Source organism: Coloeus monedula, assembly GCF_965178545.1.
Source record: "Coloeus monedula genome assembly, chromosome: 14".
Taxonomy (NCBI): Eukaryota; Metazoa; Chordata; class Aves; order Passeriformes; family Corvidae; genus Coloeus; species Coloeus monedula.
In genome coordinates, this window is record NC_138794.1 from 20,425,854 (window position 1) to 20,452,420 (window position 26,567).

Here is a 26,567-nt window from a genome sequence, read left to right on the forward strand (position 1 = left end):
GGCACAGAGAGAAAACCAGAACTGATACTCACCAACACACACACCTGCTTCCCCCAGGCTCAGCTTTACACCACACACTCCAAGATGCATCAGCTGGAGCTCTCCCCCTTGGAGTGGGCACCATTCCCTGCCATCACTCCTTCTGTGCCCCCAAGGTTCTTGATCCCTTTTTTAAACCTTGTGCCTTCCCTTCAGAGCCACAGAGGAGCCTCCAGCCAGGCAGATACCACATCAGCAAAAACAGTCTTTAATTTTCTTTTTATTGATGGAAAAGCGCTCTTCCGTCTTCTCAGTGGGATAAAAAAGCACAACTGACCATCATGCCCCCAAGGCTATGTATCCACCCACAACCCATCAGAGCCTGTGAAATCAGCTTGGGCTGTCAAATTACTCTGAAGAAACATGTTAAGGACTAGCAGTTTATTAAAGTATAAACATCCTGCAAAATTTGGAGCAGTGAAGAGCTACCATTGTTTTTTAAGCAGTAATGTGGGCATTTATAGCTACATGCTCAAAAAGCCTGCAGAGCTCCCTTGACGCTGTGGCTAAGTGAGATTTAACAAGGCTTATTAGTGAATTTCTGAAAGGAAGTTGATCATTCTTGTGGATATGATGAAGAATGGACAGAAGCTTGAGAAGACTTTGACTTGCAAGCAGACTTTCTCAGACCTGCATGGAGAGAGTGGATTGACATCAGTCACTCTACTGACACCTTCAACTGCAATTATTTTAGGACTAAAAACCAGTTTCCTCAGAGCATTCTGACTGCAGCACCCCTGCAGAACCACCTTCCAGTGAGATTCAGGTAAAAATCCTGCAGAAACTGCTTTTTTGTCTCCTCCTTGGTGGAGTTCAGAGTTCAACAAGTCAAGAGGATCCTTGTTCTCCACCCCAGGGACCTTGTCCTGCTCTCAACTCTTTCCATGCCAGCTCAGTAAATCCTTGTTCCCAGACCACAGTGAAGTCACCCACATCCCACTTGCAGCCAGACTTGGCATCCCTCACCACAGGTGACGATGTCCCACCAACTGAAGCCATGGTGCTGCATGGGCACAGCACATTCCAAACCCTGCCTTGGAGCCAGGTTCACAACCCCACTGCCCAAAGGTGAGTGACAAACCAGATGAGTGACTGTGTACAACTTCTTAGAGCTGTGCAGGAACTGGGGCATTTCACATAAGGTCCTGTCAATGCTTGTCCCAGGCACAGTTAATCATTATCCTCTAACAGGGCATGTAACTAAGATGTTTCAACCAGGGTGACATCAGCTAGGCCACAGAGTTTCTTTTCCCTATCAAGTGTTAAACTAGAATTTCCCTGTTGCTACCTCCAGATCAGTTACATGCAGACAGTTTGAAGAACTTGGTGCCCTCAGACTCCTAGACACCACTGAATTAACCCCGAAGTGCTGGTTTGTGACTCATGGAGCGGCCCTGCCACAGGGTTAACCAGCCTGGCACCGAGCCTGAGGCACGGGGATCTCTGGTACAGCAACTTCCTCCTCCTCCCCTGACAGGAAACAGCACTGCAAGGCCTGAGGAGGCTTTAGGGGACCTGTGACAACTCTCTGCAGTATCTAGCTGACACAGAAACGACATGCACGGAAGGTTTTCTCCAAAGTTCTCCCTTTTTTGGAGCAAATGACTCTTGTAGGCAAGGGACAGCCAAAACCAGACCAAAACAGTGGGCAGAAAGTGTGTGGAGAGAGTTCTGTGGCCCAAATCAGCACTAATACGATCTGCTTTTTGGGTGTGGTTGCTTCTGTTACCCAGCTTTTCAAACCCTCCCCCCCTACAGAAATGGGTCGATGTTTCCCTTACCAGCATGGCACACAGCACCACGGATTATCCCAGACACGGCTCAGAAGTCTGGTTCTGCAGGAAAAAAGGGCAGAGCGTTAGACTTGGGGGCAGAGGGCACCCCCTCTCCCCTGTCCCCACAAGGTTCCCCCCCAGAAACAGCCCCAGTGAGGTAACCAGAGAGCTGCCCTCAGCGGTAGCTGAGGCTGGGTCACCACCATCAGCCCCGACTGCTGCATCCTTCTTTATATTCGCACAACATAAAGCCAAAATTCACTGCATGACCCATCACCTTCTAGGTAAGTTCACCAAGGCAGAGATTGCATGACATGGCATCACCAAATCCCTATGAATTAACACCAACGCGTGTCCTCCCTGAATCCTTCATAGGTACATATAACAGACTTTTCAGCTAAAACCAAATTAATTTTCCATCTCTAACACAAGACCTTCAAACCCCACTCTGTTACAACATCCTACTTCCCAGGAAAAGGAACAGAGACAGCATGGATATAAAGGAACAGAGAGAGCATGGATATAAAGGAACAGAGACAGCATGGATATAAAGGAACAGAGACAGCATGGATATAAAGGAACAGAGACAGCATGGATATAAAGGAACAGAGACAGCATGGAGGAGGAAGGCGCAGCGTACCCCATCGGTAAATCCGTGGCTCCGTCATAGTGGAATGCACCACCTTGCAAGCGAAGGTGTCACCCCTTGTGGGGGTGAAGGGCACATAGACCAGGCGCTGGAACTGCCACTTCTCGTTGAAAGACAAGTCCCCGTACATGACGCCGGAAATGGGCTCCCCGTTCTTCAGGAGCTCGATGTCAATCTTGGGTGGGTGAAAGCCGGTGACGAAGCAGTGCAGGGTGTTCTGCTTTCCCTCCTCGGCGCGGGAACGGGCGTAGACTTCGACCTTCGGCGCCTCTGGAGAGAGGGGAGAGGGCACGTGAGAAACGGGGCTGCGGTGGGCATCGCCTCGATGCCAACGCTCGCCCGCCTCCCCGGGCACAGTGACCCGGACCCGCCGGAAGCCCGCAGCCCTCAACCCCGTCAGAACCCTCCGCGCCACCCCAGGCACTCACCAGCGGCCGCCCCCAGGCCGAGCAGCGCCAGCAGCGCCAGCACGCCGAGCGCCAGCACCCCCCGCGCCATTATCGCTGCTCGCTCTGCCACTGTTTCCCGGAATGTCCCACCCCTGCCCGCGCTCCGCCTTTTATACCCCCCGGAGCCACCGCCAATCGCGGCGGGGAGCGTCAGCCGCATCATCAGTCTCAGGGCAGAACGGGAGCTCCGGGGTTGTGCGAGCCAGAGCGGCGCTTTCGCTTTCGGTTCCCCTCTGAGTGAGGGGAGAGACCCGAGTAGAGGCCGCGGCGCGTCGGGCAACAGCGGCTGGACGTCAGCCCAGGTGGCAACGGCACCTGGTTTGGACCAGCTCCCGTGTGGCCACAGGCCCAGGGCAGCGCCCGTCCCCTGTGCTGCTGCGCCCGCACCCTCCACCACAAGAAGGACACTGAGGGGCTGGAGCGTGTCCAGGGATGGGAACGGAGCTGGGGAAGGGGCTGGAGCGCCAGGAGCAGCTGAGGGAGCTGGGGGGCACTCGGTCTGGAGAAAAGGAGGCTCGGGGGAACCTTCTTTCTCTGTAACTCCCTGACAGGAGGGTGCAGCCAGGTGGAGTTGGGCTCTGCTCCCAGGGAACAAAGGACAGGACAAGAGGAAACAGCTTCAAGTAGCACCAAGGGAGGTTTAAGTTAGATCTTAGGGAAAATTTCTTCTCTGAAAGGGCTGTCCAGCCTTGCCACAGGCTGCCAGGGCAGTGGTGGAGTCCCCATCCCTAAAGGGATTTAAAAGCCGTGTGGATGTGGCACTTGGGGATATGGGTTAGTGGTGGCCTTGGCAGTGCCAGAGGAATGATTGGACTTGATGGTCACAAAGAGCTTTTCCAACCTAAATGGGGGTAAAAGCCACCTCTTGCTGAAGGTTTTGCATCCAGGGGCAGTATTACACTAACAGCCTACGGTGGAGCAAGCTGTCCACCTTCCTTTATGAACCTCTTTCAAAACCTGTGTGGAATGTCTCATTCCAGTAGCTGTGGGCTGAAAAATTGGCTGTTGTTCGAGCATAGCACAGACTCCCTGACATAAAACATGAGAATTCCAACACCAAAAAGCCAGGTTTTCTGGTGCCTCCTCCAGAAGAACTGTGAGCACCAAAACCCAGCTAGGCTGGGAATGCCACTGAGTGTCCCAGTAATGCTGCTTGGAAGGAAAATAAAGGGAAAAGAAAGGAAAGTCACTACTAGTGGGGAGAAAACAGCAGCACGGTATAAGTACAAAAACACTGAGTCCCTTTAGGACCTGCTTTCTTAATACAACTCGTAAAAACACAAATTAAATTAACAAAGCATGTATGGAGAACATCCCAAAGGCAGCAGGTAAATCAGGAGAGGCCAAACAAAGGAAAACCCTGAAAACACTGTTATCAGTTCCCACTGGCCCAGCTCCTGCTGGGTTTGCTGGCTGCCCAGAGAGTGGTGCCGGGCACGCAGCTGAAAACACGCAGTGTTTTTCCAGGGTGAGATAAACAGATGCAGCTGTGGCCAGAGCCTTATCAGGGATCGCAGGGCTCTGGCAGAAATAATCCCTGAGTGCTCCATCGGTGGCGGAGTTGCTACAGGGTCACCACATCGGGAGTCACCACCCCGGTCCAGCTGACCCACGAGAGAATCTGGCTCTGCCCAAGTGGACTCTGCCCTCGGCTTGGGGAGAGGATGGCAGGACATGGATCCTTTCCGTGCCCTTTGGGATGTGAATCCCTGGCAATGACTCTGCTGTAATCCACCACCTGTCAGAATTTCCCTGTAAAGAGAAGCACAACTCTTACAAAGGATGTTTTTAAAAAGCCACAATGAATTGGTTAGAGTAGCCAAATATTCCACTTTGGGGATATTTCTGCTTTTATTAACAGAATACTGGGAGAATTATTTGGGAGTAGGTGACATGACCAAGGTGCTCCTGGTATTCAAGGGGATAAGGGCAGCCCACTATGCTTTGTGAGATGTAGAAATTTACAGCGTTAGTGTTGTCACCTGTGCCCGATGTCATCTACGAGAATATTCCATCCCGACAGACCACATCCCACCACTTTTCCGTAACTCCTCAGAAGGATATCAGCTCCGAGAACACCATGGCAGTCAAGGAGCGACCCGAGCAGTGGGGAGAGCCGGGCTGGGGTGTTCTGTGCTCCGAGAGCCGCGGGCGGGGTCACTGACCCTCCTCATCCTCACTCCCTGGCTGCGGGGGGTCCGAGCGCGGGGGCACGGCGAGCCGAGTGCGCAGGCGCAGGGCGCCGCTGGGAGCCGCCATGCTGTACGGCAGGCGCATGCCGGGGCGGCGGGGGCGGCCCGTAAAAGGGGCGGCGGGGGCAGCGTGGCCCCGTAGAGGGACCCGGGACGGACGGAGGGTGGGTGAGCGGGAGGAGGCGGAGGCGGCACCGCGGGATGGCGGAGGGCGGCGAGCGCATAGTGAGTGCCTGTCCTGCTCCGCTACACCCTGCCCGCTGCCGCCTCCTGGCGTCCCGCTCCCTCCGCGGTGCTCGTTCTCCGGAGCTGGCGCTCCCCGGAACGGTCGGTCCCGGAGCAGACGCTGCCCTGGAGGTGCTGGTGGGATACTCTTCCCTGCCTTGTGCTCGCGTGCCGCTCGTGCCCTCGTAGCGGGTGTTCACTCCGAAGCCTCATGGTGTCTCAGCCCAGGCGCGCTGGTGCCGTTCCGTGCCGGCATTCGCCGGTGCCGGCAGCTTCCGCGGGCTGAGCCTGCGGGTCCTGCCCTCGCTGGCAGTGCCGCTGGCTCCCAATTTTACCTTTTCCATCTGTGAGCCCTATGGGCTGCCTGGCACCACCAGTAGAGTGCGGAAGAGGTTGGATGCCCCCCCCCCCCACTTTGGGAGCATGTTAGGGTTACCTCTCCCTTAGCGAGGACTCTGCTGCTTCCAAATCCAGATTCTCGAGGACTTCCTGCTGGTGGAAGATGCGATTCTGCTGGAAGAGGAGGATGAGGAGCTCGACCTATACAACGAGATGACTTTTGGGTTAGGTAAGACCTCAGGGGAGCCCTGGTGTTGGAGAGACCTGCCAGCACCCAGTGGGGGGAGCAGACACCCTGGTGGGCACTGCCCAAGCATTCACTCACCCTGCTGTACTCTCCTTCCCCCCTCCAAGACCGAGACTCCACAGAGGAGGATGTCCCAAAAGTCCTGGTGCCACCGGAGATAAGCCCTGAGGTGGCCAAAGCATTGGCAGAGGCGACTGGAAGAACAGCTGAGCAACTAGAGGAGCTGGGAGAGCCCCAGGAGGAAGGTGGGATAGAGCCAGAGGTGGAGCAGGTTAACTCTCAGTTGGAGGAAGAGGTAGAGGAGCTGGGGACTGAGGAACAGGAGGAAGAGCAGGAGTGCTTTGAGGAGCCCAACGAGCTGGGAGACCCAGCAGTGATGAGAGCTGTGCGGCGCAAACCCACGCTGGAGGTGATGTGTGAGCAGAGAGGGGGGTCCTACTGCTCCCCCTCCATCCCCACACCTGTGGGTCCTGCCCCACAGAGGGCACTGGGGGAGGGAGGTAGATCTTTAACTCCCCTTTCCTTGCAGAGCCAGGACTCGGCAGTGCTGGACAGCAGGATTGGTACTTGCTGGGGAGAGTTTAGCAAGGAGGACACGGTAAAAATGTCCCCTCCCATTTGGTGATAAGGCTGAGTGGCCCCTATGGTGTCCCCTGCCCTCTCCCCCTGCTCACTTGCCTCATGCCAACCATCTCCCTGTTTTCCAGCTGGTGATGGATCCCACAGCATGGGGCTCCTGCCCTGGCAGTATCCCACGTCACTTCATGCTGGAGGTGGGTACCCCCAGCCAGGCCTTCAGGGAGCGGCCAAGGGATTCCCACTGCTCTAGGACAAGGGTCACACAGGAATTTGGGACAACTGGGGCATCTCCAAATGGCTCTGAAGGTGTACAGATTTGTCATGGGTGCCCACCCAAAGCAGAGCCTGGGTTTGAAGGCAAAGTTGTTGAGTTTGGGGTGACTGGGTGTTGCTATGCATCCCAGCTGCTCCACACTACCAGAGTGGGAGCTCAGCTGGTGCATGGTCCTGGTTGAGCAATGACCAAAGGTTTTGGCGAGCTGCCTGTTACTGAGGGAACTAAACTGTTCCCAGCTGTGCCCCGTTCCCACCTGCTGCTGCCTCCTCCCTGTAGGATAAAGCCGTCCTCCAGGTCATGGAGAGACCCCCACCATCCACCAATATGGCCCTTGACTTCCTTGGCTCTCCTGTGCAGAGGGGCTATGGGGGCTCTCCCCGGCTTAAGCACCCTGACTTAAGACTGATGTCCCCCAAGCCTTTCCCCCGGTGCTTTCTCCAGCAGGTAATAGGTTGGGGGGGGGCTCTTGCATCCCTTCTTTCTCTGCCTCCCCTCCCTGGAGGTGCAGCCTTGAGGACAGGCTTGTCCCAGTGACACCTCCTGTCTCCTGTTCTGTAGCAGGCACCCCTGATGTCTCCTCGCTCCCCATGCTCTCCTCGGCCCTTCCTGCCAGCTTGCAGACCCCCTCCACTCTTCACTCCCAACCAGGTAATGTGGTGGGCTTTGAGCCACTGAGGTGGCCCTGGAGTGGCAGGGGATAGGGAGAGTGGCAGTGTCTGGGGGTAGCACTTTGCCTGAGGGATGGAAGCCAGAGGCCAGCACAGAGCTGGCTGACCCCTCTGGGATGCTCAGATGGGAAGGCTCAGACTCTTGATCTCCTCTCTCACTCTCAGACTGCAGGGTATGCACCTCCGACCCCTTTCCAGCCTGGGTCCCCCACCGTGGGCAGCCCACCGCGGCCCCTGGGCATGCACTTTGGGTCCGTGTCCTCCTCTTTGGACCCTGCTCTCTTCTTCAGCCCCTCAGCCATGGGCCAGCTGAACCTCAGGTAGCAGGAGTGGGGTGTTGGGGTGGGACTGGAGGGGCCCTACAAAGCAGCTGGGGGCCACCTCATTCTGGGGGTGTTCCAAAACCCTCCTTGACCCCTGTCTGGTGTCCCCTGCAGCCCACCCAGCCACATGACCCAACTGCACCCCCAGCACCAGCGCATCCTAATGCAGCAGCAGGGCAGGCAGGCACAGAGGTATGGGGGTCTGTGGGGTGCTGTGGGATGCAGGGGGGCTCTGGGTGGTCCCAGTGGGCTGAGGTCTTCTCCTGTGCCAGTGTCTCCCCCAAGAAGCTGTGGTCTCGTAAAGTGGACCCTTATGCTGGGCTGATGACTTCCAAGGAGAAGGACTGGGTCATCAAGGTGGAGATGATGCAGCTACAGAGTGAGAACATGGATGATGACTATTACTACCAGGTGGGCTCCTGCTGGCAGCACCTGCAGCTTGTTCTCCTCAGGGTGGGGCTTTGGGAGCCAGAGAAACTCTCCAGGACTGGTGGAGGGAACTCCTGGCTTTGCCTGTTGTTACAGACCTACTACCACCGGTTGGAGCGCAAACAGGCAGAGGAGGAGCTGCTAGGCAGGCGCAACAAGCCCCCCAAGCTGGTCACGCCGTTCATCCAAAAAGTGGAGACCTATGACTCTGGTGAGGGGCTGGGGCAGGTGGTGAGGGGCTGGGCAAGGAGTTCTGGCACGTGGTGTCACCATGTTCCCCCTCTCCTGCAGTTGTGCGCATCGCTGGCTCGCTGGGCCAGGTCACGGTGTCTACCTGCTACAGCCCTCGCCGGGCCATCGATGCTGTGCACCATGCCCTCATGGAGGAGGAGGTAGGTGAAGAGAAGCTGGGCTGGTTGTGGCCCTGAGTTGCCAGGAGTGCTGCTTTAGGAGCTGCCCTGAGCAGTGGGATGGGGCACACAGTTGGAGGAGGTGCCACCTCAGCAGCAGCAGCTTGTGCCCAGCCAAGGGGTGGGATCGGGCTCTTTGTAGCTGGCCGTGATTTCCCCATGGGACTGCTCTGTGTCCTGAAGCCACCTCCGATCCCCAGGTAGCAGCTGGCCCAGCACTGGGCTGGTGGCAGTGTCTGGGGATGGCTGTAACCCTTGTGCCTTCCCTTCTCCCCTCCGAAAGGCTGCAGGGACCTACCGGCTGCGGGCGCTGCACAGGATTGAGAAGGTGAGTGGGTGGTGATTTGGGGCTGGGCAGGATGGCCCAGGTGTTCTGTTTTCATCCAGGGATTTCTCTAAGGGGACATCTACCTAGGCAGGGTCCTGGATAGCCAGTGGGTAGAAGATGCTCCAAGCTTCCTCCTTACCCTGTACTGTTTCTCCAGCTCTTCCTGCAGCTGATGGAAGTGGAGGACGTGCAACAGAAAGTGTCCCTGGCCCTGGGGGAGCAACAGCCCCCCAGGCAGGAGCAGAAGAGCCAAAAAGTGGACAGTATCTACCAAGTCTTGAAAATCAGGGCTTGCAGCAGTGAAGAGTGAGTCTGTGCCATGGGGAGAGGGGAGCAGGCAGCATGTTCTGGTCCTCGTGGATCTGAGATGCTCATTGATTAGCAGGTCTGGCTCATGGGAGGGTTGGGTCCTTCCCTCCATGTGTCACTGCAGCCTATGCTGACCCTGCCTGTGAACCTTGTCCTCCAGTGGAGCTGATGCTGGTCCTTTTGGATGGACAGAGATGCTCCAGGTCCCTTGGGATCTGTGCCAATGGAGCCTTTGTTCTCAGGGAGGCAGAAGATGAATTCCTGCAACTGCTGTGTGTGCGGAAGGGCAAGAAGCTTGTGGCCCGGCTGCTGCCCCACCTGACCCAAGAGCAAAGGGAGAAGATCCTGCTGACCATCACCCACCACCTGCCCTTCCTCATGAAGAAGGACATGCTGGATGAGGCAAGCACCTCCAGCCAGGGCAGGGATGGCCCAGGCTGTCTCCCTCCTCCTCTGTTCTTGCTGGGGCAGGGGGCACCCTGGGCAATGAGGGGGATCCTGTCTTGTGGGGTTAGCGTGAGACAGGAGCCTCTTCCTATCCTTGGGGAGGAGAAGGTCTCTAGCAGTCCTGGTGGCACTGACCCTCCCCACCAAGTGCTGCGAGCTGTACCTGTGACAGGTCACAGCATCTCAGATTCCTGCTCTCCCCTCTGCCCTGCCCAGTCTCTCTCCCTGCTCTACAGCCCGTTAAATGAGGTGGTGGGTGGGATGACCTTCAGCAAACTCATCGAGCTCCTGCAGGAGCTGACCCGGCCTCTACCTGAGTTTTCAGAGCTTCCCCTCACCATGGCCTTGAAGAACCAGGTATGTGGCCCTGAGCCTCGCTGTGTCCCTGGGGGTGCCACTGCTGCTGGCTGTGACACTCCTGGTGCTTTCCTGCAGTTTGGCATCTCCTTGCTCTACTCCCTGCTGAGCCATGGAGAGAGGCTGCTGTCCTTACGTGCACCACTGAAGCCATGCAGAGGGGACTTCGAGGCATGGTGAGGGACTGTGTGAGCCTGGGGGGTTTGTCACCGCTCCATGGGGTGCTCACCCCCTGTGTTGGTGCCCTCAGGATGGACACGGTGTACCTGGTGTCTCGGGAGCTGTCGCGGCTGCCTACGGCCTCGCTGGCAGAGCCTCTCTTCTTGCCCAGCAACCTTGTCTTGCTCTTCTGTCGCTACCTGGACAAGCAGACTGTCCACCACCTGGCAGCCAAGATGGGGGAGTAAGTACTGCCTGGAATGGCTCCCTGCCTCTCCTGGGGATCCCTTGGGCGAGGAGCAGACAGCACTGGGGGCTCACTGCTTCCATCCCGCCTTGGAATTATCTCCAGACCTCTACTGGGCTGAGCTGCTCCTGGTGCCTTTGCTCCCAGTTCTTTGGGACAGGTCAGCAACTTGATGCTCCAACCTCATCCTTTCCCTGCAGGTGCTCCCCGCTGCCCACGGAGGCTGACGTGTTATGCTGAGCCCTGGGAGCTGGGGATGGGTTCCGGAGCCGGCGGTGCCGGGAACGGGCAGGGCCCGATGCCGTGGCTTTGGAAGTGAACGCTTACCCTGGTGCGGGGCACTCTGGGTGACACGGGCAGCGGCGGGGCTGGTGCCGCCCTGTCCCGGTGCCCGGGAGCACGGGGGTGGGTGGGTGTAACTTATTTTGGCCTCGCCTCCGGCAGTGGTGGGTGCTGGGTCACGGCGGGGGCGAGGCGGGGCACAGGGGCGCTGGGAGCACCTGGGTGGGGTGGGGGATTTTGTCTACAGCACATTCTGTACAGCATTTGAAGTAAAATAAAAAGCTGATTAATGAGCTACTCTCGCTCCTGGGGGGTAGCTTGTGGTTGGATGCACAGTGGTCACACGAGCGTGGAGACCCCTGGCCTGGGATGGGGATCTGGTAAAGAGCAAGGAGAAGAAGGGGAGGGATGCTCAGAGCATCGAGGAGGAAAGAAAGGAGTGCTTGGAGAGGGGATCAGAGCTCCCACACGCCTGAGCAGCCAGGGAGGGGAATGGGCTGGAAAAGAAGGGGTGTGGTGGGGAAGAAAAGTCAGAGCTTGTCCTGATAGGGCAGTAAAGATTTGTACAGGCATCTGGCAGCACATGGGAAGGATATGGTGGCAAGGTGGGGTGAGGGGGTCTTAAACATATGTGGGAGGGTAATAAAGCACCTCCTGTCTTTGATGAGCTCCCAAAGGCTATTCAGTCTGAAGTTTTCCAGCTATGCTCACAATGAAGTACCTTGAGCCATCTTTCTGAGCAATTCTGACTACCCCAAACTGATCCTCACTTTTCTATCTGAGGCTGAGTGGTTGCAATGTCTGCTCCCACTGTGGGAATCTTTGTAGCTCCTGCCTGGTTTTGTGGTGGGATTTCCCCTACTCCTGTGGGACAGCTGGGACCAGGCCACCTCCACCCAACCAGAGGTCTAAACCTGACACCCAAAGCCTGGTGTTCATTCAAAAAGGGTTTGCAGCAGAAAGGTGTCTCATCCTCAGACTGCCCAAGCTCCAAGCCTGAGTGGATGAAATCCCTTTAAAAGGGCATCCTTCAGGGGCCAAAGGGAGAATTTACAGAGAGTAAGGCTGTGATGAGGGCTGGGGTGGGATTTATCTCCACTGCCTATCAAGGCAGCTCAGTTTCCTCTGCTTCAGAGTGCAAAGTCCAGCTGGCAGGACCTCCTGCTCCTTCTGGCAGCTGTATCTCCTCCTGCTGCCTCTCCTGCTCATCTTAAAGGATGTGTGTGCTCCTCATGCTTTATCCTTAGGGAGTTTTCTGGGATAGTTGTGTTCATTGCTAGCCATCCTCTTCAAAAGAGTGACACTGGCAGCTTCTCCATGGGATGAACCCCTAGTTCCAAACCCACTGAGGTGATCTGGGAGGATTCCAGCGTGGGCTCTCACCTGCCAGTGAAAGAACAAACCTTGCTGTTACAAATCCCAGGGAGAATTTCAGGCAGGAGGGAAGTAGCAGCTGCTCATTGATAGCAGGAACTGGGGAGGACACCGGCAAGTCCTTCAGATAAGGATAAGCCGTGTTCTGTTTTCTGTTTGCTCCTTGCCTGGGAGCCAGAGTGGCTGAAGGATGAAAGCGTGACCTAGCTGCAGCCATGTACTAGACCAAGTTCTCTAGCATGGAAGGTGGAGATCTCTGCTGGATTTTGTGGCTTCATTACAGGAGACAGCTGAGGAAAAAGAAGGAAAACCCATCTCTTTGTTACTCTCCCACAGCCAAGGGGCCCGCAGCACCTGGTGCTTCCCAGCTGGAGACACAGACCCTCTCCACGGCCAGCAGCCAGGAATGAATCCAGCTGAGTGGTGTCTTGCAGGTCAGGGACCCCCCCCCAGATCATTCACCTGCAGCTGGATGTTCTCCCTTGATCCAGAGCTGATGGAAGTCCAGGGTGTCTCACCTGGCTCTACCTGTCCTGCTGCCCAGCCCAGCTCCTCCTGGTGCGCCCCTGAGAGGGTCATTGGCCCCACAGGATGGTGGTGACCCATGACCGTGGGTGGGGTGTCACTGTCATGGGGTGTGGGCTCATCCTGGGATGTTTTGGGGTGGATGGAGCTCATCCAGGGAATGTCTTGGGTGTTGTATGGGGTTCATCCTGGAACACCGTCAAGGTGTGTCTCATCCTGGGATATCGTGGAGGGTATAGAGCTTATCCTGGGATGTCTTGGGGGGTGTGTATGGGGCTCATCCTGGGATGGTTTGTGGTAGTATGGAGGAAATCTTGGGGTGTCTCAAGGGTATAGGGCTTATCCTGAGATGGTTAGGGGCATTATAGGGCTCATCCTGGGGCCTTTTCAGGTTATGAGGCTCCTTCTGGGGTGTCTTGGGGTTATAGGGCTCATCATGGGGGGTCTTGGTGGGTGTATGGGGTTCATCCTGGGCCATGAGGGTATGAGGCTTATTCTGGGATGTTTTAGGTGGTATAGGATTTATCCTGAGAAGTCTTGAGGGGTATGGCAGTCATCTTGGGGTGTATTGGAGATTGTATAGGGTTAATCCTGAGATATCTTCAAGGTCTGTGGCTTATCCTGAGATGTCTTGGGGGGAGTATGAGGCTCATCCTGAGATTTTCTGGGGGTTATAGGGCTCATCCTGGGATGTCTTGGAGGTTGTGTGGGGTTTATCCTGGGGCATCTTCAGGGTATAGGGCTCATCCTGGGATGTTCTGGGGGCTTATAGGGCTTATCCTGGTCCACCTCCAGGGTATGAGGCATATCCTGGGATGGTTTTGGTGGTATAGGACTTATCCTGAGATGTTTTGAGGGGTGTGGGTCTCATCCTGGGATGTCTTGGTGAATGTGTGGGGTTCATCCTGTGACATCGTCAGGGTCTGGGACTTATCCTGGAACATCTTAGTGGGGGGGATGTGGCTCATCCTGGGATGTCTGGAGTGGTATAGGGCTCACTCTGCGGTGCCTTGGAGCTTGTATGGGGTTCATTCTGGGACATCTACAGGTTATGTAGCTCATCCTGGGATGTTTTACTGGGGGAAGGGACCACTCCGCGGGGTATCGAGAGGACACGGGCTCAGCCCCCGGGCTGTCGAGGGAGCGCGGCCACCTCAGTCGGGGCGCTGAGGGGACACGGCGCCCTGGGCTCACCCACTTCTCCCGGGGGGAGGGGACACGCTCCCCTCTCCGCCGGCACAATGGTACAGCCGGTGCACCCCATTTCCATGGTGACAGCGCGACGCCTGGGAGCGGCGGCGCTCATTGGCTGTCGCTGCCGGCGGGGGCGGGGCGGGAAGAGGCATTGTCCAATCCGAAGCCCGCCCGCAGCCGAGGCCCCGCCCCGCGGGTTAAGGCGCGGCGGGCGCTTCCGGCGGGGCGGCGCGGGCGGAAGCGGCGGCGATGGCGTCGGGCGGCGGCCGCGGGTCCCGCTCACCCTCCCCGGCCGAGCGCCGCCCGCCGCCGTTCCCCGAGCCCTGCGGGCCGGGGGCCCCCGACAGCGACTCGGAGGGCGAGGACATCTTCACTGGCAGCGTGAGTGCGGCCGCGGGCGGCGCGCCGCCCCGGGGGCGCTGCGGGGCCGGGCCCGTGTGCTAGGGATTGCCCGGGGCGTCCTCCGGGCTTGGTGAAAATAGTGGGGAACACCCCCAAATCCCCCAGAATAAAGGGAGGGGCGATGCCTCTGGACTCCTGTCCCTTCAGGGGGAACCTCGTTGGGGGGCTGCGGAGAGGGAGCCGCGGGGCCGGGTGGGGGTCACAGAGCGGCTCCCGTGGCTGTGGGATTAAGAAAAGGCTTGTGCTCGGCTGCTCCCTCTTTCCCCGGGGTTGTAACCTCTCCATTCCTGCAGAACTACTGCCTAAGGCCACGTTGGATGGGGCTTGGAGCAGCCTGCTCTGGTGGAAGGTGTCCCTGCCCGTGGCAGGTGGCGGAACGAGGTGGGCTTCAGGGTCCCTCACGATCATCCTGCAGTGGCAGCCACAGCTCAGCCTCTTTGCTGTGCAGCTTGTGAGGGGGAGAAGCCCCATCTGCCTTCCCCCAGCATCATCAGCTCTGGTCCCCTCAACATCCAGAGGGTTCTGGCGTGACTGCCATGCCATGAAATCTCTTCAGTTTGAGACTGAGGATGGTGTGAGGCATGAGGTGACAGGAGGCATCCAGTGTCCCCTGCTCGCTAGTACTTTGTGCTGGGCTGCAGTGGGGTGGTACTTGTTCAGCAATCCAGGTGCTGCTGCACAAATCCATGCTGAAGGTGGAGGTGGGAAGGGTGTCAGTGTCTTTCCTGGTTTCCAACAGCCTCCTGTGCAGGAAGTCTAGGTTGCTGAAGGCTGTTGGCATTAACTTGTGCTGGCATTGTCCCAGGTTTGCTCCAGGCACTGACTAGCAGGCAGGAGGGGAGTTAAAACACCGACTGGTGCTTTCCTAAGCTGAATCCCTCCCTAGTCAGCCACTGGCCTCTGGTCCTTGGGATCAGTGTCTTCGTGGAGCGAGGATCTCAGCTAGAGGGGCTGCAGAAGCTCTTCCAGCAGCCTGGAGGCTGGAATGCTGTGGGGTTGATTCCCTGAGCTCTGGGAGCCTTTGCCCACCTCACCCAGACTTTTTCCAGCCTGCCTGATCCAGCTGGCAGCGCAGGAGGAGTTGGTGTCTGTGGCAGGAAGTTTTCCAGGAACATTCTGCAGTTTTCCAGCCTAGGGAGGCCTCGAGCAGGAGGTTGTGGCCATGACCAAATGAACCTGCTGGGAATGGCCTGGCCAAGCTTCTCCTGCCACTGACACAAAGCCGGAGCTGTCTCTGCCCTGCTTCTGGTGCAGCTCCTGCCTGGTGTCTGTGAGCTGTGCTTGTGTTTCCAGTGGCTTTGTAGCAGGGAAGAAGGTAGATTTGGGGGAATGTGGATAGATTGTGACATTGTGAGGGTGAAACTCTCCCACTGCTCTGGGCAAAGCAGCAGCTGGGTTGTATGTTTGGAAACCTGGGGAAGTTCAACCCTGGGCCGTGCAAGAGGAAGGTGCTGGTACCTATGGCAGGCACCAAGTCATGGAGATGGTCTGGAACTTCTCAGGACCTTTCTTTGGTGACAAACTGGAGGATGTCGTAGGTGGCTCGAGGGTTTGTGGCCCACCAAGTGCCGTGGGATTTCACAGGAATCACGCGTCCCTGTGCTGGAAGGGGAGGCTGGTGAGCCACAGCAGCTTATCAGGTGTTTGGTTTTGTTGTGGAAGCCACTGTCATAGCTGATACTTGGCTGTTCTTGTGACCTGGTGGCTTTGCTTGTCTCTGCCCTTGAACGTTAGGAAAACACTTTCTGGGAAGCAAGGGAGGCAGATCTGCCCGGCTGCCGGCCTTCAGGTGGCTCAGCCACACCTGGGCATCGCCAGCAAGGAAGCATTTGGGTCAGACCTGAACAGAACCGAGCTGGACCTCACCTGTCTGTTGACAGAGGTTGGGTTCCTGTGTGACCATGGCCCTTTCTAGGGATGGCCCCAAGGATCAGCTCTTCCCAAACAAGTTCTGCTTCCCCGTGGCGAGCGTCAGGCTGGCGTGGCGGGACCTCTTCCCGCACATGTGATGTTGGGGGGTGCTGCATCCGGCCCCAGGGACGGCTGCTGTCACGTCATGGGCTGATCTAACGAGGCCACGGCTCCTCTGTGGCAGCAGATGGAGAAGTAGGAACAGGGTGTGGTGCTTTCATGTCTGAGGAACTAAATCTAAGGGAAACTGGGAAGCAGTTGTGGTAGAAAACCACTTTGTCCATGCGTGATGGGGTTCTCTGTGAGCCTGAAGATTTCCTGGGGGAGCAGAGGAGCTGTGTGAGCCCTTTACTCATAGGTCACCACTGGTAGCAGTCCTCTTGTTGGCTTGGACACTAGTCTGAAGGACCCTGGGGGTCTGGGGGGATGTTTGGCATGGAGGGTCTCTGCTCCCTGCTCTCCATCACTGACAAGCAGAGCTCGTGCCTCTGACTGCTCTGATCCAAGCTGGGAGCAGTCCCTCCTCTAGGAAAACATCCTAAAATACAGGAGGTCTCGCCATCAAGTGAGTGTTTCGATGGCTGTTTTGTTTTTACCACCCAAAGACATGAGCCCACCTCCAAGAAGAGCTGCCTCAGCACAGCTTCACTCCTTCAGGAGCGACGGGATCCGATGGTGCTTCCTTGCTGGAGAGAGTGCCAAGGAGCTGTTGGTTCAGAGTCTCTAATAGAGCTCCATTTACTGCCCATCAAAGACCTGCTCTGTTCTCTGCTGGGACCTACAGAATAGCACTTGCTGTCCCCTTGTTCCTTGGAATATCTGTCTGCCTGCAAAATGAGGGATGATTTGGGATGCAGGCATCCATAACAGGAATGCCAAAGCAGCTCTGCCTTCTGGTGGGGAGGACTGGTTGGCATAAAAGCTCTCGGGTGGGCTGTCCCCTTGTCCCCAAGCCTGCTCCTAGCAGCCAGGATGGTCCTTTCTGGGTGGAAACTGGCTCTGGAGTTTGCTGTGACACTTGTTGTCCTTAAAAGTGGCAGAGAGCGTGATGCTGAAGGGTGGGTGGAAAGGCACAGGGTGGGGTGATGAGGAGGGTGACATGTTTGCTCCTCTATCTCTCAGTGTAAATGACCTTGTGTCTTTGTCCTTTTAATCCTCTCACAGAGCAATTCCCCAGCCCCCAAAGCAGAATCTCCTCTCCCTGTGAGCAGCTCCTCCAAAGAGAACGGGGTTCATGTGGAGCAGGACGATCAGGACCTATTTGCAGGTGAGTCTGTGTGTGCTGGGCCTCTCTCAGCTCCAGGCCTGGAGTGGTAGTCCTACAATATCCATAACCAAAAGCAGGTCATAAGTCCTTATCTCAAACTCATGTTCAAGTCTGCTTGCTCTGGTGTTGTATTTGGGAAGGTCGGAGCAGCCTCCTCCAGGTCTCTGGGATAATCCTGCCACAGGACTAACTGTTTGGGAGCTGAAGAGGATTAAAATGGGGGTTGCTTTTGTTGTCTTAAGCCCTGAGGTGGTGAGTGTCTCCTCAGAGGTAAAGGATTTTTCTTCTCCACCTTCTCCTGACTCTGTGCCAGTGAAGGAAGCATCTCTAGTAGAGACCTGGCTGTTCCCAAGGAACAGGAAACACAACCCCCCTCAGCAGGGGAAAATGAGGAGGGTCAGACATTCCCCAGCCCTGGCATGGTGGGCTGAGAGTCGATTCTGGATACATCTGCTAAGAGGTGGAAGTTTTTACATCCTCCAGGTGGAGAAGTGGCCCAGGAAGGAGCCTTCCTTCCAGGCTAGCCTGTGTGCCAGGTAAAATCCACCTTGGCTTTAGCTGCTGCAGGGTGCAACTCCTCTAGCACACAGCAAGGAGGTGATCAGCGAGAGGTGATGCCTGGCTCCTTCTGGCGTAAGAAGTTCATTGGATTAACATAATGTTCTCCAGCAGGATCAATCAAATGCTCTTACTGCGGTGCCGATGCTTTGTTGTGCTCTTCCCAGTGCTTACAGGTGTCCTCCCTATGGATTTCTTTGCTAATTAAGACTGCTGTTACTCCCCAGATCCCATGAACCAGAGAATATTGCAATTGCCTTTCCAGAAACCCCAAGAGAGAGGCTGACCCTTGCAAACTTCTCTTGACAGATGCCACTGTGGAGCTGTCCCTTGACAACACTCAGAACAACCAGAAAAAGGAGGTGGCCAAAGCATCCAATCCTTCACCCTCATTAGATGTAGCTGCAAGTTCTTCTAGAAACCTTTCAAAGAGCTATGAGGAGGTGAGCATTGCTCTTCCAAATTGTCCTGCAGGTTTCGAACTGTCTTTGGCAGGAATATGTCCATGAATCTTAAATGATGTCATTAATATGTAATCGCCTTATTGAATGCCCTGATTTGTATCTCGGGCCATCCATCTGAGACTGATACCACTGGAGTGGGGCTCAGGTCAGCTTGGTGGCCTTCCTGCTCGTGTGAGGGTCCAGATTGCTTCCAGAGCTGTAACAGTGGTGGATCTGGTCCTCAGGGTCCAAGCTGCGAATTGGAGCTCTGCAGTTTCATCTTGGGGCTGAGCAGTTTATGCATCAGTCTGGGCAGATAGTGGGGTAGGAGCAACAAACCAGTTTGGGATCCTTGCCTGGACACGATGAGAAGCTGGAAGGCTTTATAGAATGGCCCTGGCCAGACTGAGGTGCTAGAGGTGCCCTGGCAGGGGGACAAGCTCACTGTAATGGTTTGGGGGGGTTGAACCCTGGTTTCCTGGCTTTGACTTGCTGTCCCTGTGTGCTGTCTCCAAACAGCTGGAAGAAGAGGAGCGGGAAGACAAATTTGACCTGACTGTGGGAGTGAGTGACCCGGAGAAAGTTGGTGAGTTACTGTCCTGCACGGTGAACAGGGTTAGAGGAGCCAGACTTGGCCCTGCAGCTCTGGCCTATCTCTAAGCACAAACCTGATCCCAGAGCAGTGTCCAAGGCTTCCTCCAGCATCCTAAAGAAATGATGCTGCACAAAGCCCAGGGTGAGAAGAAGCAAGGCAGAGGCAGGTTCTGGAAAGCCCCAAGCTGGGTTTTTGGGATTCTTGGTGCCTGACACTGTGGTGATCAGCACTGCCCTGTGTGGAGCTGGCACAGGGTAGGCAAAATTCCCTTGACCTGAAACTAAGTGCATTATTCCATGCTCTGGCACATTCCCTGGAAGCTGTGCTTGCCAGAAGAGCTACTCTGGCTTCAAAATGAGAAGCAAGAGGGTTTCTGTCTACTGAAAGTGGGGTCCGAGTGTCATGACCAGCCACGTGGAAGTTCCTGGGGTGCAGAAAACCCAAGATGACATCTGATCCCAGCCAGCAGAGCAGCCTCACGAGTGGCAGCTTGTTCCCACTCCATGCCTCGTGATCTCTGGAGCTGGGAGATGTAAATCAGACGTATCTTAGGGGTAGCACCAGAGCTTGGAGGATGCCCTGCAGATGAACTGCCAGGTGAACAAGGGGATTTCTGTGTGAGCTGGAGCAAACTGCCTGTGGTGTTCCAGGATCCAGCCCCATCCAGCCTGACTTGCATCCCGTGAATAGACTGTTTCATGTGCCCCACAGCCTCCGAATTGTTGGGGTCTGAGCAGATGTGTGGAGCCAGCCCAGACGCTGCTGGCACAACAAGCGCCCGATTGTCAGCGCTGGCTCCCATAGGAAGCCTGGGGAGGGATAAGCAGGTTGGGAAGTGGCTGCTGGGCAGGAGTCCAGGGCCACGCAGCAGGATGCTGCCTCTGGTTCTGCAGGAGGATCCATGCTCCATCAGACCCAAAATCAGGATCACTGAGGTAGGAAAAGGTCAGGAGCCTTGTGCTTTGTGTTCAGGGAATAGTGGAAAGTGCTGATGTTGTGATCCCCAACACCTCGTTTCTGTTTTCCACAGGGGATGGCATGAATGCCTACGTAGCCTACAAAGTGTCAACACAGGTATGTCTTACCCCTCTGTGTCCAATTCTCCATTATTTTTCCATGCTTAAAGGCAGCTGGACTGTCTACCCTTAGCCAAGTCAGCAGTGACCTAAATAAACAGGAGGCCTGAATGCCTTGTTCTGTGGATTCAGGAGTTATAATCCACAAAGGATGAGCCTCACTGAAGAATAGGGTTGGGATCTCTTTGAAAGGAGACTGGCTTTATTTTCACAACCAGTTACCTCTTTGCAGTCCTGGCTGGTAGGGATGCTCAGCATTGGAGGGAGCAGCGGGAATGAGATCCATTGGGAGAGTCCCTGAGCCGGGGCTGCTGCTGAAGGTTCTGTGCCAGTGCCAGCATCAGATTGAGCTGACCTGAGCTCAGCACTCGCTGCAGAGCTGCTGCTGTGATTGCATTCATGTCAGGACCTGTTCCCCTCAGTTTCCATGAGAAATGCAGCTCCTGGAGTGCTTTGGAGTCCTGCTCTGGGCTCTGGAAAGTCGCTCCAGCTGCCTGTACTACGGCTGCTGGGCTACAGGCACCCTGTGCTCTGAAGAAGAGACTAGAGGACTTGTTATCCTTAATTCCTGCTCTGCAAACTCACTCCGAAGCACTGGTGGCCCCTGTAGTCCTTAGGTGATGTGAGGGGTGTGTCCCTGTTCCCATGTGGAGCAGGGATGATGGGATTAGGCAGCGGGCAGGCCTTACTAAGCAGCCCATGGCTGCAGGAGCAGCTGCTTGTTACTTAGTGCCATTAATGCTGCTGCTGGCTCCAAGGAGAACCCAGCTGGGAGGGAAACTCTGGAAAACCTGGGCCAAAACTTGCTCTGTTCACTGGTCACCTCTTGCAGAGCTGGTGCTGTCCCACTTCACCCCAGAGGTGCCAGCAGGCAGAGCTGGCAGGGCCAGGCTTTGCTGGGGGAGTGTGACCCAAGTGTCATCTCTCCCCCAGACCAGCATGCCGATGTTCAGGAGCAAGCAGTTCTCAGTCAAAAGGAGGTTCAGTGACTTCCTGGGGCTCTATGAGAAGCTGTCAGAGAAGCATGCCCAGAATGGGTTCATTGTCCCTCCACCGCCTGAGAAGAGCCTCATAGGTGAGTGAGGAGCTGCACAGCTCCAGTGCTGGTCCTTCACAGCTCTTGTGGGTCCTTCTGATGGTGAGCTCTGAGCCTGAGGACAGGCCTGCAGCAGTCTCAGAGCTGACAGGGAAGCTGCAGAGCACCCAGGGAAAATAATCTGGGTTTTGTGGCACAGACAAAGCTTTGGCTCCATACTTGGAGCTCTGGACTTAAATCCTTGATGGAGTTCACAGCCTCCACACCTGCTTGGTGAAGAGTAAAACCTCTGGGGTGTCACTGAATTGCTGTTCACTTGAGTCCAGCCCATTGTTTTGCCTCTTTCCTGCATGTCAGTTCCTTGGGTATAAGCAGATTTCAAATTTCCAAAGTCTAATTCCTGTTGTAAGATTCCTCTCCTCCACTGTCACCTTGATAGTCTGTAATAAACCACTTTATCTTGCATGTGGAGTTTAGAGCAGCTCATTAATCACATCTTCCTTCTGTGCTAGGCATGACCAAAGTGAAAGTTGGGAAAGAAGATTCCTCCTCTGCAGAGTTCCTAGAAAAACGTCGGGCTGCTCTAGAGAGGTACGACCCCACTGGCTGTCCCTGAACTGAGGGACCTCAGAGAGGTCTGGCAGGTCTGGTCTTCATGGTGGCATCACCAAATTGCCCAGGGAGGTAGGAAAACTGGTGGGTGAATTAGAACAGTGGTTGGCTTTGATTTCCAGCTTTCCAACTGCTGTTCTGGAGTAAATACCAAGCTGTGATGTGGCTGTGATGGCTCAGAGCCAGCTTTGCTACAGCCAAAGTAAATCCTGGAGTTGTTTCTCCCACAGGTACCTACGGAGAGTGGTCAGCCATCCAACCATGCTGCAGGACCCGGATGTCAGGGAGTTCTTGGAGAAGGAGGAGGTGAGTGGTGTGGAGTAAGGTGTCCTTGGAAGTGGTGAAGGAAGTGGTACTTGAGCAGTTAATGGGGCAGGCAGTGGGAAGTGGCAGAACCCTCTAAGAGTGGGAATGGGAGTGGGAACTGGTGTTGACTCCAGGTGCCCACCAAAGCTGCTAAAGCATCCCCTCCTCTGGATGGGAGGGAGAAAATAAGCAAAAGGCTCGTGGGTCGATGTAAGGGCAAGGAGAGATCACTCAGCAGTTGCCTCATGGGCAAAACAGAGTCATGGAATGGCTTGGGCTGGAAGGGACTTTAAGGCCTGTCTCATTCCACCCCCTGCCATGGACAGGAACACCTTCTGCTACACCAGGTTGCTCCAAACGTCATCCAGTTTGGCCTGGAACACTTCCAGGGATGGGGCAGCCACAGCTTCTCTGGGCAACCTGTTCCAGGGCCTCCCCACCCTCACAGGAAAGTAGTTCTTCCCAATATCCCATCTAATCCTGCCCTCTGGCAGTGGGAGGCCATTTCCCTTTGTCTGGTACTGCAGGCCCTTGTCCCCAGTCCCTCTCCAGCTCTGCTGGGGCCCCTTCAGGCCCTGGCAGGGGCTCTGAGCTCTCCCTGGAGCCTTCCCTTCTCCAGGTGAACACCTCCAGCTCTCCGAGCCTGGCTCCATCTCCTATGGCAAAGCAAACTTTTCCATTCCTTTCCAGCTCCCAAGAGCCGTAAGCACCCAGACCTTGAGTGGAGCAGGAATAATGAAGATGTTCAACAAGGCCACGGATGCTGTCAGTAAAATGACCATCAAGATGAACGAATCGGACATCGTAAGTGTCAGGGCACCTCTGGGCTGTCCCTGCCCTTGCTCCGGAGCCCTGTGCTCTCCCCTGCTCCGGCTTTGGGTGCAGAGAAAACCCCACGTGTGGGAATCAGCTCTGGCTTTCCCCGCTGCAGTGGTTCGAGGAGAAGCTGCAGGAGGTGGAGTGCGAGGACCAGCGGCTGCGGAAGCTGCACGCCGTGGTGGAGACGCTGGTGAACCACCGCAAAGGTGAGCGCGGGGACGGCCACACCTGCGCCGTGCCCGGTGGGACACCAGGGCCACGTGTCCCAGGGACACTTCCAAGGAGGTGGACAGTGCTATGAAGGACTTTCTGTCCCTTCCTCCTGAGAGACAGATGTAAAATGGTCACCCCAGTTCTGTCCAGCTCCACAAGCTTGGGGTGGTAGCGTGGAAGGGAACCTGTGTCCTGTGGGATCATAGAATCCCAGGATGGCTTGGGGCTAAAGGGACCTTAAAGTCCATCTTTTTCCAACCCCCGCTGCCATGGGCAGGGACACCTTCCACTGTCCCAGGTTGCTCCAAGCCCCATCCAACCTGGCCTTGGACACTTCCAGGGATCCAGGGGCAGCCACAGCTGCTCTGGGCACCCTGTGCCAGGGCCTGCCCACCCTCACAGGGAACAATTCCTTCCCAATATCCCATCCAGCCCTGCCCTCTGGCAGTGGGAAGCCATTCCCTGTGTCCTGTCCCTCCATCCCTTGTTCCCAGTCCCTCTCCTGCTCTCCTGGAGCCCCTTTAGGCACTGGAAGGGGCTCTGAGCTCTCCCTGGAGCCTTCTTTTCTCCAAGCTGATCAATCCCAATTCCCTCAGCCTTTCCTCATGAGAATGAAGGCTCTGTAGCAAACCTGAGCAGAGCTGACCTTATTTATTCCTTCTGAGACATCCTCTGGGAGTGGAAATGTTTTCCTTCCTCTGGATGTTTTGACTGACTTCTGCAAAGCCCTGCCTGTCCTCCCACTCGGCTGCTCCCCTTCTCCTCGTGGCTGGAAGCTGCTGGCTCGGACTGAGCCAGTGCTGGCTCTTCCAGCTGATATCTCCTGGAGCTGTGGAAAGGCAGCTGCCTGGGCTGATCTCTGTGCTGGGGAGCACCTGGTGCAGCCAGGCCCATCTCCTGACCCTCATCCCGTTCCCCAGAGCTGGCACTGAACACAGCCCAGTTTGCCAAGAGTCTGGCCATGCTGGGAAGCTCGGAGGACAACACGGCCCTATCCCGGGCGTTGTCCCAGCTGGCTGAGGTGGAGGAGAAGATCGAGCAGCTGCACCATGAACAGGCTAACAACGACTTCTTCCTCCTGGCTGAGCTCCTGGGGGACTACATCCGCCTGCTCTCGGTTGTAAGGGTAAGGAGTCCTTTGCTCTTTCTCCTTGTACCCATCTTAGGCTTAGGGATGCCAGGAGATCTTCCAGACTCAAGCACAGGACATGGCAGAGGGCACACAGGGCATGGCCTCTTCAGGCAGAGGGAAAACTTGCTGGTTGTCCAGGTGTGCACTGCTTAGGTTGGAAGATGGTTGTAGGCGAGGCCTGGCTGTGCTGCTGTTCTCCAGAGAGGATGAGGAGCAAGTTAATGACCCCAGCCCTTCAGAGGTGAAGGCTGAAGCTGTGAGCTGGTAACCTGTGATGCAGGTGGTGAAAACGGACCTGCCAAGTGCCTGCTGGGACAGAGCCTGAGTCCTGATGCTCCTGAACTTGGGCATCAAATCCACACAGCCCATCTGGTGCACTGGGAAGAAGCAATCCCATGGGAGCAGCGAGTCTGGCAGGCTGACCCCTTCCTGCCCCCAACACACCCTGCCTCAGAGGCCAGAGCACCATATCCTTGGTGCACTGGTCCTTATGGGATGCTCCAGAGCAGGACCCAATGTCTGTTCTGGCTCAGCTTTGGTCCAGGACCCCCAGTGTCCCCTTGTCAGGAGAGCCCCTTGGAGCCGCTTGGTGCAGCGGTAGCGCAGAGCTCGACTCTGCCCCTCCTGCCCTCCAGGGAGCCTTCGACCAGCGCATGAAGACCTGGCAGCGGTGGCAGGATGCCCAGACCATGCTCCAGAAGAAGAGGGAGATGGAAGCCAGGCTGCTGTGGGCCAACAAACCCGACAAGCTGCAGCAGGCCAAGGATGAGATCTCAGAGGTAGGGAATGGAGCGTGGGGTCTGTGCTCTGCTCCTGCCCTCCGTGCTCCAGTGGGGGACCTTCTGGGCTGGGGAAGGAACCTTCTGGGCTGGGGAAGGAACCTTCTGGGCCAGGGAGCACCTCCTGGGCGGGAGGGACGGGTGTCTTGTGGCCAAGTTGCACCAAGGGCTTAGGCAGCCTCGAGCAAAGCTGCAGGAGGGGCCGCTCGTGGTCCCACCTGCCGTGGCTTCCATGCCAAGGTGGTGACAAGGGCTGGAAGCACCAGGCTCTGCTCCAGTAACACCTCTCCCATGTACAGTCGTGGCTCCAAACCCCCGTGGAGAAGGGGGCAGGAGTTCCTTCCCCTGCCCCGAAACAGTGCACTTCCTGTCTCCGCAGTGGGAGTCCCGGGTGACACAGTACGAAAGGGACTTTGAGCGCATTTCTGCTGTCATCCGCAAGGAAGTGATACGGTTTGAGGTACGTTTAGGGCAGCCCTCGGCACCTTGGGGCTGACCAGGCCTCCTGCCCCTGCTCCTGGCACAGCAGCATCCCTAAATCCCGACCTGTGGGAGCTGGGGCATCAGTGAGGACTTTTGTCTGAGAGGGGGCTTCCCCTCAGGGGCTCCGTTAAAAGGAAGGTGGGTGGGCAGAGATCCTCTGTGTCCCTTGTGCTGGTCTCCTCATGGGACCCCAGGAGGAACAGGAAAATCCCGGTGGTTTCTCCTTCCCCCTCCCAAAATCTGGAGGGTTTTGGTGGTTGGTCCAGCCTCATGCCCATCTGTTGCAGAGAGAGAAATCTAAGGACTTCAGAAACCACGTCACGAAATACCTTGAGACGTTGTTGAACTCTCAGCAGCAGGTGAGTGGTCCCTGATGTGGTTTTACCTCCAAGTTCAGGCCGAGCTTGTGAACCTCTCAAGCACGACCCCCCACTGCAGCTCCATCCTGAAGGCTCCTGACTCTCTCCCTCTCCTCCCTGCAGCTGGTGAAGTACTGGGAAGCGTTCCTGCCCGAAGCCAAGGCCATTTCTTAATTGGACCGAGCAAACAAACCTGAATTTTGCCTTTTTTTGGTTGTTTTTTTTTTATATACACTATACCTCCTCCTCTTTTCCACGTGAATGACCCCTCGTTCCACATGCTGGAGCTGGTAGAGGTGTCACCCCCAGACGAGCAGCTTGCGAGCCAGTAACTCTTCTAACTGTATATTTTTCATTTAGCAACATATATTTTCTTACTGAAGAGAAACTAGTTTCCTGCTTCCAGACCAGACCCGCAGCCAGGGGGTTAATGAGATCTGGCAAATATCTATTTTTCAGGCTGGGTTTTAAGGCTCTAATGAATTATCTTACTCCTGCAGTGCCATTAAAATTCTGTAATAAAACTTCTATCAGGGCAAACAGGCTCTGGGTGTTCGGGGTGGGAGCAGGGAGGGGTAAGGGCACATCCCGTGGATGGTGAGGGAGGCAGTGGAGCCTCCCCCGTGTTGTGACGGGACAGAGGTGACCTTGGACACTGCTCTGGCCACCTGTCCCCGCTCTTGATTAGGCTTTGGCTCTCTGCCTTTCTCCCAGCGGGAGCCGTTTTTAGGATCTGAGCTCAGCGGGGTTCTG

General features: G+C 56.2%; 3 protein-coding genes across 3 annotated transcripts; 2 read left to right on the plus strand and 1 right to left on the minus strand.

Annotated features, from left to right (window-relative positions):
* Positions 1-226: 226 nt before the first annotated feature.
* B2M (beta-2-microglobulin) lies at positions 227-2,987 on the minus strand. Its single transcript, XM_082290487.1, has 4 exons — positions 2,892-2,987; positions 2,455-2,733; positions 1,821-1,874; positions 227-669 (listed from the first exon to the last, which is right to left on the minus strand). Exons 1-3 carry the CDS (start codon positions 2,959-2,961, stop codon positions 1,861-1,863), a joined length of 363 nt encoding a protein of 120 aa, XP_082146613.1. The 5' UTR covers positions 2,962-2,987; the 3' UTR covers positions 227-669; positions 1,821-1,860.
* Positions 2,988-5,305: 2,318 nt separating this feature from the next.
* Positions 5,306-10,688, plus strand: PATL2 (PAT1 homolog 2; the record flags this gene model as incomplete). Its single annotated transcript, XM_082291106.1, has 19 exons — positions 5,306-5,329; positions 5,804-5,897; positions 6,023-6,324; positions 6,445-6,513; positions 6,623-6,688; positions 7,048-7,215; positions 7,333-7,419; positions 7,605-7,759; positions 7,877-7,954; positions 8,035-8,173; positions 8,288-8,402; positions 8,483-8,583; positions 8,885-8,929; positions 9,087-9,235; positions 9,481-9,640; positions 9,902-10,042; positions 10,121-10,218; positions 10,293-10,445; positions 10,649-10,688. 19 exons carry the CDS (start codon positions 5,306-5,308, stop codon positions 10,686-10,688), a joined length of 2,184 nt encoding a protein of 727 aa, XP_082147232.1.
* Positions 10,689-14,048: 3,360 nt separating this feature from the next.
* Positions 14,049-26,345, plus strand: SNX1 (sorting nexin 1). Its single transcript, XM_082290360.1, has 15 exons — positions 14,049-14,204; positions 17,301-17,403; positions 18,271-18,404; positions 18,924-18,990; positions 20,030-20,073; positions 21,009-21,150; positions 21,624-21,702; positions 21,954-22,029; positions 22,720-22,833; positions 22,961-23,054; positions 23,982-24,187; positions 24,829-24,972; positions 25,352-25,432; positions 25,743-25,814; positions 25,938-26,345. Exons 1-15 carry the CDS (start codon positions 14,073-14,075, stop codon positions 25,986-25,988), a joined length of 1,539 nt encoding a protein of 512 aa, XP_082146486.1. The 5' UTR covers positions 14,049-14,072; the 3' UTR covers positions 25,989-26,345.
* The last annotated feature ends 222 nt before the right edge of the window (positions 26,346-26,567 follow it).